This window comes from Pavona decussata, unplaced genomic scaffold, assembly GCF_977016875.1.
Source record: "Pavona decussata unplaced genomic scaffold, jaPavDecu1.1 SCAFFOLD_238, whole genome shotgun sequence".
Lineage (NCBI taxonomy): Eukaryota > Metazoa > Cnidaria > Anthozoa > Scleractinia > Agariciidae > Pavona > Pavona decussata.
The window spans coordinates 1,881,037-1,893,603 of NW_028145643.1; the positions used below are offsets into that span (position 1 = coordinate 1,881,037).

The window sequence follows — 12,567 nt, forward strand, 5'->3', positions numbered from 1 at the left end:
TACACCCATTTTCAGCTCAGACATTCCCGGATGTGTATGGTCAATATGATTGGTGCAAAGTCTCACCAAAATTTTCTGTCAGGTGACCAGAGACAGCTCCCGTCTATAAGCGTCCATAAGATAGTTTGGAGGTTTCGAAACTTAAGAAATTTGTCAATTTTAGCTTTGAAAGAGAAGGGTCATGGCGTCTAAAGAAGAGAAAGTAGATCGTGCTAAGCTAGCTGAACAGGCTGAGCGTTATGATGACATGGTTGAGGCGATGAAGTCTGTCGTAGAGAGCGCCAACGGAGACCTAACCGACGAAGAGAGAAATTTGCTGTCGGTGGCTTACAAGAATGTGGTTGGTGCAAGAAGGTCTGCTTGGCGGATTATAAACAGCCTAGAGGAGAAGGCTAAAGATGAAAATAAAAGACGTTTGGCCCAGAACTACCGCCAAGATGTCGAAAAAGAATTGGAAGAAAAGTGCCAAGAAGTCCTGAATTTGATCGACGACAACCTCTTGAAATTAGCAGAGAAGCCCGAGTCGGAAGTGTTCTATTTAAAAATGAAGGGCGACTACTATCGGTATCTAGTCGAGATTAAGTCAGACGATTCCGGCAAAATCACAAATTCCAGAGAGGCTTACGAGAAAGCGAAAGAGAAGGCTGACGATTTGGTCCCCACTCATCCAATAAGGCTTGGCTTGGCGCTCAACTTCTCCGTTTTCTACTACGAGATCGAAAGAGATCCAGAGCAGGCGTGCAAATTGGCAGAAGAGGCTTTTGACAAGGCTATGAAAGAGATTGAAAAAGATGACACTGTAGAAGATTCTTCCTACAAAGATAGTACCTTGATAATGCAACTCCTCAGGGACAATCTAACGCTGTGGAAACAAGAAGCCGATGAGCAGGATGACCAAGGAGGCGATTGATCATCACACCGTGGCTAAAGTTATTGTAAGCTCTTATTATTCTTAAAAGCAGGAAAAACACTTGTACAATACAGGCTTCCTTTGGGAAGAATATACATTTATTAATTAAGTACAAAGATGACGAGAAAGTTTAATCATAACTGTAGACTATTAGACTAGTGAGTGTAGATTTCTCCAAATAAAGTGAGAGATGCTTTCAACTTTAGAGCAATTTCAATTTCTTGTTGCAAATTTCAAAGGTTAGAATACATCACTCAGCCTGGTTTGCATTCAAATATTGAATGTTCATTTGATTGAGTACAATTTTTGCAGAGCCTTGTCTTTACAGGGAGAATCAGAACAGTAGAATTATTTCTGGAATGTTGTATCACAAGCAAAACCCAATCAAATGCAAGGTAAATAAACAGCAAGTCTAGTTGATAATTGTTTTTCTTGTGGTCTTATCTCCTGGTTGGTTACAGCACAATATTTAATTTTCACTTGAAGGACAAATAACATTTTTTTTAAATTTGGGTGTTAACTGTGCTAGAAGTAAACTGCTGTCCTTTGTTGAACCATGATTCCAAATGTTCTTGTTTATGGCAGTGGCAAACAATCAACAGTCCTTGGTTTTAAATTCTAGATTATTGGATTTGAATTCAATTTTAAAATATTTTTCTATAGTGATTGAATTCCCAACAAGGTTGTCTATCTTTGTGGCTACTTTTCACTCTTGAATTTATGCCGAATGAAACTTGGCAGGTAACGGCATATAAAGCACGTTGAATTGTCAAGGATGGTGCCTCTCAATTTTGAGATAAGTTTGTGACTGTGGGAAAAGTAGATCTTAGCAAACGCTGTTTGAATCGAAAATGAAACTTGGCGTTTACCAGGCATTTTTCACAGATAAGCAACAACAATGTTTAATCTAACAAGCTTTTAAATATAGAACAATGTATGCCATTTTCTCTCCAAGCAGAAGCACAATCATTATTATTATCTCTGAAAAATACATGGTTACCCCCAAGTTTCTTTTTGGACTCTATCAGCCTTTGCCAACATCTGCTTTTCCCACTTAGTAATAAACCACGCCTTAAGAAACCCCGTGTGTTTCGTGTAATTCACCTGTGCACTGCTTAGGCATTTGCAAATTCATAGAGTGTTGGCTTCTCTGAGCAGGCGGCACTTCTTTGGCCCATTGAATGCATTTGGTGGCACTTGTTGTTTTCATCCTTGTCTGATCCCAACTCTCTTGTTCAAACCCTTTGCTTTTGTGATTGATCTTGACTCGGGTTTATATGTACTTAAGTAACCCTAAGAGAAGGGGAACTGCAAGTAGTTGAGTTACATTGTGTGTTAACAATTCAAATGAAGAAGGGTGGCATTTGGGATGGCATATTTTTAGGGGGTAGAAGTTACCAGATGTTGAATTATTTTCTGTTTTCCAGGTGTCCTCTGGTAGATAGGGACCATTCATTATTCAGAGGGGGGGGGGGGGGTGACTGGTGCAACAGTGGGTATGCCATGTACGGTTTTTCCTAACCCCCCCCCCTCCCTTTCTGTGAGGTGCAATTTGTTCTGAAAGTTTATAGGCTACATGCAATGTTTGAAAATAAGTATCAGCATGAAAATAAAAACTATTTTCGTATGAAAGATATCACAGCTACCATAATGCAACTCGGAAATTGGGCTAGTGTTTTTATAAGCTAAGACAGTTTCTCTTAACAAATAATCGAGGTTGTTTAAAACTTATATTTTGATGAGCCCTTTTCGTTGTGTCATTTCAGAATTGCTTATTTCAGTAATCCTTACATAACTTTATACAACACCCCTCCCCCCCCTCTTAGTCCTTGCATAAAAATTGCCAACCCAACCCCAATTTGCACCAGTCCTGTTTTCCCTTAAATGGGCAGTGCAACCCATTTTTAGTGTCCATTGCAACAGCTAAACAATATATTATTTTGTTTGCACGTAAACGTTAAAATAATTGTTTAGTTTTGTTAAAAATTACTGTACTAGTGCACAGAACCAAGTATCATTCATCTCTGACAGTGGATGGCTAAGATGGAAAAAATATGGATTGCAACTTGACCAAATTTTCAAGTTAATCCTCCTGTGTATAATATTAATGTCTTTTATCAGTCTAATGCTTTTATGTGTTACTAGTGTATATGCAACACATCCTAAATATAAAAATTATGCATTTTACTGGTAATAATAATATTGGAAAGTTTGAAAATGATTATAGTTCATTCTTCCGTGGAGAAATCATTTCTTATTTTCCTCCATGTTAGAGAAGAGCTTCCTAATCAAATATTTGAGCAGTTTCGCCTTGGAAGACCAGCATTTGTGTTTTTATACCAAATCCTTTAGTGCTAGATGCCATTCTCTTGCTGCATAAAGAGCGTTGGTCCTTTTTTTTCCAAAGCTTTTTGATGGCTTCTCTACTGATTGGTGAAACAAAGCCAAAGTGTGGGAGATTAGGAAGTGGTCAGTACATGACAGCGCTAATGATAAAACAAGAAGAACTTGACAGCGTTGCTGTTTGGAGGTGGTACATTGTCAGATATTTCGGCAAAACTAAAACCCCAAAAGTTATCATTTTAACTATTGAGAACTCTAACTGGGGTTGTTTTAGATATTTAAACAAAAGGAAGGGGTTGTCGCAAATGCCTTGACAGCCATACTTTGCGATGTCATGGTTGAAAACGATTTATTCCAAATTTTTTCTCTCTGAGAAAACCCACTCATCTTAATGCACAAATTAGGTCAAGTTCTGCTCTCGTTATGTTGTGCAATCAGATCAGTCAATCGCTATCAATTATGTTTGGAAAGGGTTGATCATCACATAAACCTAGCAATTTTATTTCCTATACTCATATAACTTATTGAAACACTGAGAAAATAAAAGTGTCACAGTGCCATTTGCTACTCACTGCAATTTCTCAATAGGGTACCAGACCATGAATTTAAACCCTAACTGGGTACAGTATGCACACATACCAACTTTTATATGGGAGTCTTGCCCCCACCCCTCTTTTCTGGGTATTGCCTCTCACACAGATCCCACAATCCTTTTGCTCTGTTCTTATAAGCATAACGACCAAAAGGATTGCAGATGCTGGCCGGGACATCAGGGCAGTTGAATCAGGTCAAAATTTAAGCAGAGGCAACAACAATTAAATAATAATAATAATAATAATATACCGGTAATAATACTTTGTTGAAATGACATATCCAATAAACATTGTACAATAATATATTTGAAAAGGGGGACGAAACTTAAATTTATAAATAATTTATAAATTATTATAACTTAATATATTGATTATCAAAAGATTTTAAGCATGATAATTAGGATACTCTTTGAATACAATAATAATATTGTATTCATTACAGGCCGAGCTTTTCTTGCTTCTCCTCCCAGTGGCGAGCAATTAACGAAATACTGAGCCTTATTAATTACTGCTGTACTCTATGAGCCCAGCCTCCAGCTGGTACGTATACGCTGCATGATTCAGTATAATTCACTCAGAACATAATAGGTACCAGCTGGAGGCCGTGCTCATAGAGTACTGCAGTAATTAATGAGGCTCAGTATTTTGTTAATTGCTCGCCACTGGGAGGAGAAGCAAGAAAAGCTTGACCTGTAATGAAAAAAAGGAAATAAAAAACTGGTTTGTTCTTCATCTACCAGACAAAATAGTTTCATTCCCTTTTTAATAGTTAACATTGTAAATGTGTTCAACCCCCAGGGGACTCCCATATAAAAGTGATAGGGTGATCGTTGGACATTTTAAAAATACCCCCCCCCCCCCCCCCCAAAAAAAGGACCAGAATTCTGTTTTGTGGCCATGGTCCGTACAATGTCTTACTCCTAAGAGGGAGCCACAAATGAGACAAAAACAACTTCCAGTTCAATACTCTAAAAGGAACCAGTGCCATACCTCTGACAGAAGTCATTTTAGATTTTAGCACCCTAGAGGGTTTCCAAACCACAAATTTACCCCTAAGAGGGAACTGTGAATGTGGGTAAGCATTCAAAGTTAATGCTTGCAATGACCAAACCATTCTGCACCGCGTGAACGCCTCCAGGCGTCTTGTTTTTATTACTGTTTGACATTTAACAGGATGTTTGAAACCTAAAAGCACAGAGAATCCACAAAACTTGTGAAAAAGAAATAAATTAATAAATTATCTCAAGTCCATAATTTATTAATTTATTTCTTTTTCACAACTCTGTGCTAACAGTCTTTCAACTACTGCTCGGTTTCAGGCCTTTTCTTGCCCCACGCATTTTTAAAACTTTGGCGGTTAAAAACTATCCCGGATGAGGCTCATAGTTCTGATTGGTAGAAAATCACGCAACCATTACCTCAGTAATCGCCACGTGATCCACTAAGTGAAGCGAAGGCAGTTCCCGTCTGTAGCGTCCATTGATCACTTTAGAAGGTTTCGAAGCACTGGGTGTTGTAGCTTCAAAAGGGACGCAATGGTCGAAAAAGAAGAAGCTATTTATCGAGCTAAGCTAGCTGAACAAGCTGAACGTTACGATGACATGGTTGAAGCGATGAAGATCGTGGCAATGAGCGCCGATGAAGAGGACCTCAACAATGAGGAGAGAAATTTGCTGTCCGTCGCTTACAAGAACGTGGTCGGGGCGCGAAGATCTGCTTGGCGAATTATAAGTAGTCTAGAGCAGAAGGCAGAAGACAACCATAAAGCTTTGGCAGCGGAGTACCGCGAGAAAATTGAAAAGGAACTCGTGGAAGAGTGCGGTGAAGTGCTAAATTTGATCGAAAATCAACTCTTAAAAAAAGCAAGAGCTTCAGGTAAAAAGGAACCAGTGGTGTTCTACTTAAAAATGAAAGGCGATTACTATCGCTATTTAGTGGAGATCAGAAAAGACAAGGAAGAAGACCAAAAGAAGTCCAGGAAGGCATACGAGGAAGCAACTGCAGAAAGTGGCGAATTGGCCGCCACACATCCAATTAGATTGGGCTTGGCGCTCAATTTCTCCGTTTTCTACTACGAGATCGAAAACGATCAAAAAAAGGCGTGTGATTTGGCGAAAAAGGCTTTTGATGATGCTATAGCAGGCTTGGATGGAGTAAGCGAAGATACCTACAAGGACAGTACCTTGATAATGCAATTACTTCGTGACAATTTAACGCTGTGGCAATCTGAAGAGGAAGAACAAGGTGAACAGGGTGATTGAAGCAAAGTTACTGTAAGCTTGTTTTCTTCGCATTCTAATTAACTGACGCACTGGAACAAAAACTGATTAGTCTTTATTAGAAAGCACGGTATATAACCTCACAGTTTTGCGAGGAATGGTCCAGTGAACTTTACTACCGGAAAGATTTTGGCCGTGGACAGTATAGGAGATTTCAAATGGTAGCATAAGTTTGTTTGCTTAGGTTTGTTTTGTATATTATCGTTTTAGAATTGAATCGTATGGCAGGTTGAATTATGCGATAAAAGAAAACCGAGCTACTAGTAGCTTGTCGTCTTGTATTTAAAGTGAAAGCAATTCTGGTTAAATGTAGGACGAGAAATTAGTGTATAATTCGATTCTGTTGAAGATTAGAAATGTGAAATGTCAAAAAAAGTGTAAGCAAGGTCTATAACATAAGCTAAAACCTTGGTGCTTTTGAAATTAAATTAAAATTGTTTACCACTGCTAGCGTTTGCTCGTTTCTCCAGTTTGTACTGAGAACGAGCAGTGTAATTTGTAATTAGATGACCTTTACTACCTCAATTCAAACGGCGTTTCAAGCGATTGCGAAATGTCTGCGGAACTTATCGGTGGTGTTGTCACGACAGAAAGCTGTTGTTTTGACGCAGAGTCCATTCAGCTCAGGGAAACGTTTACAAAATTTCAATACGATTGATTCGTGTACCCAAGTTTAAATGTACATTTTTTGTAAGGGTTTGTATTATGTTTTTGAAATCTACCTCCGCCATATCGACGGTGCGTACATTTTCTCGATTTTAATTCGAATGTGCAGGTGATGCCTCATGCATGCCACGAGTAAGCTTGTACAACAGTAAATAAATTATTTTCAAAAAGAATGATTACAATAATCACATTGAAGGCTCCAGCAGGTAATTTGTCAATTCATCTTTAGATTTTCGTTTTAATTGAATAAAACATAACCAGAGATAAGAATTGTTGACTGGAAAAAAAGAGCGATGAAAATTGGGAGTTCCAGTGAGTAAATAAGGTTTGCTTTTGATCTACACTCCTGTTGACTGAGACAAAGGCACTGCAATTTCTTCCATCACTTTGTTTTATCCAACTATATACCCCCTTGACATGACAGATGGATTGTTACTTCGATCAAAAGCTGTGTAAAATATGATGTCCTAAAAATAGCCCAGATTGCAAAAGATGAGATATTGTCTTGCAGAAAGGTTTAATTTGTGATTTTTGATGGTTGCCTGAGGCAAATTGTAATAATTTATTGGGTATCCTGGCAAGAACTTTGAAAGTTTCCATCTGCCTTTTACAAGTTGTCAAAAGGTGTTAAATTTTGGTTCGGTCAAATTATAAAAGTCAAGAGTACCGTAGAAAATCACTGCTGGGTGCAAATCACACTACAAGGCATAATCAACAATTATTCCATGAGTGTTGAATATGAAATCACAGATATTGTCAAGTTGGCTGTAATCATCCTACGTAAAACAAGTGCAACTGGAAAAATTGTTTTTAATTATTAAAAAAAAGAAACTTTACTAGATCTTGCTGATTTGATTTTGCAAGAGAGACTTTAGAAGACAATGTATTTCTTGGGCGTGGTATTATCGTTGATTTTCCATAGGCACTCTTATAAAATAACAAATAATTATAATATACAACAGAAGAAAGCAAGAGGAGGGAAAAATTAAAAGTTACAAAGATCTCAAGGGGTGAGATAGCACAAGTGAAGTGACTCAGTTATATTTGGTAGGTCACTTGACCAGAAGCCTAACACTCCCGGTGTGCCCTCCTGGAAACACTGCCAATAGTATGTAAAATGTGACATCACTTTCTTGAAATTTGCATTATTTTAGCAGTTATGACATAGGTATGTTTAGGCATTGTCCACTAAATCGTTTCTATAGGACAGGTGTAAATGGGTTTTTGGCGTAATTACTATGACATTATTTACCTAATACTTTCCTTTCAAATTGAAGCTTCTGAGACTCCACCCCATGGAATTTCCACTGATCTTCCTTGATTTTTAATTTTCATCATGATTTTCAATAATTATATTGACTGTAAAATGAATGGCGAAGAAAATTCTGAGCTTAGAACGAAATAATATGAGGTAACAAAGCACCCTTGTTGGAGGCAGCTGTTTGACCAGGGCCCTGTGGTTCAAAGAACAATACCTTGATTGTTAAGCCAGCCCAGGTTAGCTACTAAGTGATTAAGATTTCTTACAGTGCAATGTACTCAACTAGGGCCACCCAACATTGATCAGCAAATCACAGGTCACGTTTACAAAAAAAGAAGGCATGGCTTTGGTAGTTTGTAAACAAATCAAAAACGAGAACATCTCTTTAGTTTCAAAGTGTCGGGTTTTGTGGTGGCCCCGGTTGAGTTTGTTGCACTTTAAAAAGATTTTTGCCCTTCCTTTTTGACCTTATAAGCTATTGAATGGATGAGATAAAAACCTTGTTTTAAAGTCATGGATTAATTAATTAGTGAAAATGATATGAGACATAGACTTGAACTGCGGATGAAAGATTCAACTGAGGAAAGACCCTTGCAGTTATTTACATAACTTCATCAGCTATGAAAAGAAAGCCTGAAAAAAATTCAGGCTTGAACGGGACAGTGTTAATAGGCTTTCAACCAATAAGGCCCAAGATGCTTGGATAATTTAGTTGCCTGTTGGTGAGCCATTCAATATTTTTTTCATCATAGATGAATCACACCACTGGTTGGTAGAATATATTGAAAGAGGCAGCCATTTTGGTGTCATTCTAAAAAATCCAACCAGTATCTCCCCCTTTCTACCACCCTCTGTTGTTTTCAGTCTGCAGATGAAATCAAAATATTAACATAGTGCTGACCGTGCAAAGTATAACAGTTGCATAAATTCACCTGGTCAGTATCACTCTGAAACCATTTCTTGCAACTATTGCAGCCCCAAATGTCTTGACATTGTATTGGCAATGGGGAGGTGTGAATGATGAAATACTTAACGTTGATTTAGGCGGTTTTCTTCCACACCGAAGAAGGGTTATATACCCAAAACATCTGGGTTTTTTTTAACATAATTGCTGAGACTTCTTGATATTTTTTGTAATATCAATCCTACCACTTACTAGACAATTACTATTGCAAGTGTCACGCATCACCTACAAACTCTAGGTAAGTTATGCACAAAATAACCAAACAACAACACAGGGAATTACTGTGCTTTTATTTGAATAGTGACACCAAGGGGCTGATTATATGAGCCAGGCTGGCTTAATTTGCCAAGATGAGTTTAGTGTTTATTATTATTATTATTATTATTATTATTATTATTATTATTATTATTATTATTATTATTATTATTATTATTATTATTATTATTATTATTTCATGAGGTGAGCCAGCCTAGCACTGGCTAAATTTAGACGTTGTGTCTAAAATGGCTCCAACGAGGGGAACAAGTCAAAGACTTTATTTTTATTAATTGACCATTTTTGCAAGTTATTTTTCAAGTAAAGCTGTATGGTTTTCTGTTCCTTCATGTGTCACATATGGACTTTACAACGAGAAATTTTGCTGAAGGGTGGAATTTTGTCCTGAGAAATTGCTGACCTGGTGAATACAATATTAATAATAATAATAATAATAATAATAATAATAATAATAATAATGATAATACAAGAAGACTTAAAAAAGTACAAAACATAACAAAATCACTACCTGTCCTGACATCTTATTAATAACAAATCTTTTGCGTCCTTTGAGAATTCAATAAAGGATTCCTAAGACTTAAAAGGGAAGTATCACGGTCTCTGGCCAGAGGCACTCATCAACAGTTTTATTGCACTGGGGTGATAATTTATAACAAACTTGACAATTATTTTGTTGTTTCTGCCGACAGACAAACATTTTCAGGCTTCGAAATGACAGCAAATTTGCGTGATACCTCCCCTTTAACAAGGTGAGGAAGGCTATTAAATTCCATCACGCCAGTAAAATAAAAAGATTGCTGGGCAACTTCTAGGTTGACTTTCGGGATATAAACGTCATCACAGCGTCTAGTCGTAAATGTGTGCACAGAATCATTCAAAGTAAAATAATTGATCAAATAAGGTGGCACCAAACTATCAAGACATTTTCTAGTTAACAAAACAAGGTGAAGTTTTTGTCTATTAATTAAGGGGACTAAGCCCATAGTAGCACTCAACTATTTAGCATTGAGACCAGAATTTGGAAAAATCAATTTGGCAGCTGTAAACTTTTGAGGGCATCAGAGTTAACTTTTCCACTTACATGCCAGGCCACATCGCAGCAGTTGAAAATGGGTAGGATCATTGTCTTGTAAAGGTGTTTAGCAGCAGCCATGAGAATAAAGATTCTCAAATGCCTTAAATGCCCAATTTCTTCAAACCTTATTGACTACCTGCTCAATATGGGAGCAGGGAGCAGGGATGGCGCAGTGGTGAGAGCACTCCCCTCCCACCAATGTGGCCCGGGTTCGATTCCCAGTCTCGGTGTCATATGTGGGTCGAGTTTGTTGTTGGTTCTGGTCCCTGCTCTGAGGGTTTTTCTCCGGGTACTCCGGTTTTCCTCCCTCCACAAAAACCAACATTTCCAAATTCCAATTCGACCTGGAAACTGTGGATAGAAGAGCCACCCCGTGGATTCCAATGAAATTCTTATTTATTTATTTTTTTTATTTTAGTTTTAATATGATTGTTAAAAGATAAGTGCTGATCAACCACGCTAAGATATTTGAAGGACTCAGATTCCGTCTATGGAGAACGGTTGCAGGATAAATGTATACCAGCCTCCCATTTAAGTCGTTGGTGTGAGCCATAAATAACACATTCAGCTTACATATTTAGAAAAATTATTTTTACATATTATTAATTACATATTTAGAAAAAGCTTATTCTCTTGCATCCAAGAAGAAATGCAATTAGCTCAATGGCAGTTTTACCGGCACAAAATAAACCACGTTGTCAACATACAGCAGGACATATGAAAAACAAATACAGGAGGGCATATCATTTATGTACAAATATATAAAAAGCAGGGTTCCAGAATTGACCCTTGAGGGACGCCAGAGGCTATATCTAAGGGTGAGGAGAGAACTTTTTGTCGACCTCTATGCATTGGGTACCTTCTTGAAGATAACTAGAAAACCAAAGAAGAGTTCTGTCACGTACGCCATATCTCAGCCTTTGTAGCCAGGATCGTAGACGGCTGGGTTGCTCTGTTCTCATGTAATATTATTGCAACATTGATTTTTGTTGTGTTTAACCCTTTAACCCTAATATCAATGAAAAAAATTATCCTATTTTGGCTAAATAGATTTCTTATAAAAGTACTGTGGAGAAATTATTAAAATATCAAGAAGATTCACCTTGGGTGATCATATCCTTGATTCTCATAACCTCAGGGGTTGAATAAGCATTGATATCAGAAAGAGAAATGTGATGCTGATCACTGTTAGAACTTGAAGGGTTATTAAACAGAAGTGCCAAGATCTTGGCAAACCAAGCAAGCCCAATTCATGCAATTGGCCCCAAATAATTTTTATCATTACCAAAAATTATGACCATCTTGTACAATATATAAACACTAGCACAACAAAGTACAACCAAAAAGTTGTCATTTAATTCATAACACAACACTTTAGAATCCATGAACTCAAATCTTTGTGAATAATTGTAAAAATAATTTTTTTTTTGTGCATTGGAACCTCCTTGTGCAGCACACCAAAGAAATTTACCACAGAAAAAAAAAATGAATTGCTCAGTAGCTTTCCCATTTGAATGGTTACACTTTAGGATTTCATCCACAAACTCAAAACATCAATAAATAATTATTATTGAAACCACCTTGTACAGTATTATACAGCATTATACAGGAAAACAAGTTACTTAGTAAGATTTAATAAGGCATTTGAATGGCTACATGTTACGATTTTCTCCACATACTTAAAAGTTAGAACAACCTTGTAAAGCATAGAAAACACTAAAGGAAAGCACTACTCAGTAGCTTTCATTCCAATGGTTACAATTTAGGATTTCCTAGAAGGACTAAAAAGTTAGAACTAAACTACATAAAACAGGTTCTACCTCTAGGAACCATATGACATGGTAAATGTAGCCAACAAGCTTAAGGACGGTGCCTCATTTTGCTACTGCACATACATTCTGGTGCACATCAAACTCTAGTTTCATGAGGAGTGTCAAGTAAATACCAAGGTTGCATGGCTTATGAGTATGTCGGAAAAGCAGATCTTAGCAAGCATTACTGGAATCCTAAAAGAAAATGTGTGATCAATATTATTATCCCCTAATTTTCTTTTCAGATTCCAATAGCCCTTATTTGCTATGATCCACTATCAACTTTTGCCATAGAGTCAAACATAGCACAAAAATACTGAATTTATACTGCTGCATTAGAGGCCAAACTGAATCTGGGTCAAGTTTGTTATATTTGCTGCAGATCTCCT

At 37.2% G+C, this 12,567-nt stretch overlaps 1 protein-coding gene and 1 pseudogene across 2 annotated transcripts; both read left to right on the forward strand.

The window, feature by feature from the left end:
* The first annotated feature begins 87 nt into the window (after positions 1-87).
* On the forward strand, positions 88-1,333 carry LOC146457718 (14-3-3-like protein). Its single transcript, XM_085091585.1, has one exon. The coding sequence runs from the start codon at positions 182-184 to the stop codon at positions 908-910; it is 729 nt and encodes a 242-aa protein (XP_084947711.1). The 5' UTR covers positions 88-181; the 3' UTR covers positions 911-1,333.
* A 3,954-nt stretch (positions 1,334-5,287) lies between these two features.
* On the forward strand, positions 5,288-6,571 carry LOC146457719 (14-3-3 protein zeta pseudogene; annotated as a pseudogene). The gene has a single exon (XR_014858413.1). The product of XR_014858413.1 is annotated as a 14-3-3 protein zeta pseudogene (transcript).
* Positions 6,572-12,567: the final 5,996 nt, after the last annotated feature.

Bases quoted from the DNA above. Each gene is read 5' to 3' on its own strand.
- LOC146457718 (XM_085091585.1), top strand. From the start codon at position 182: ATGGCGTCTAAAGAAGAGAAAGTAGATCGTGCTAAGCTAGCTGAACAG.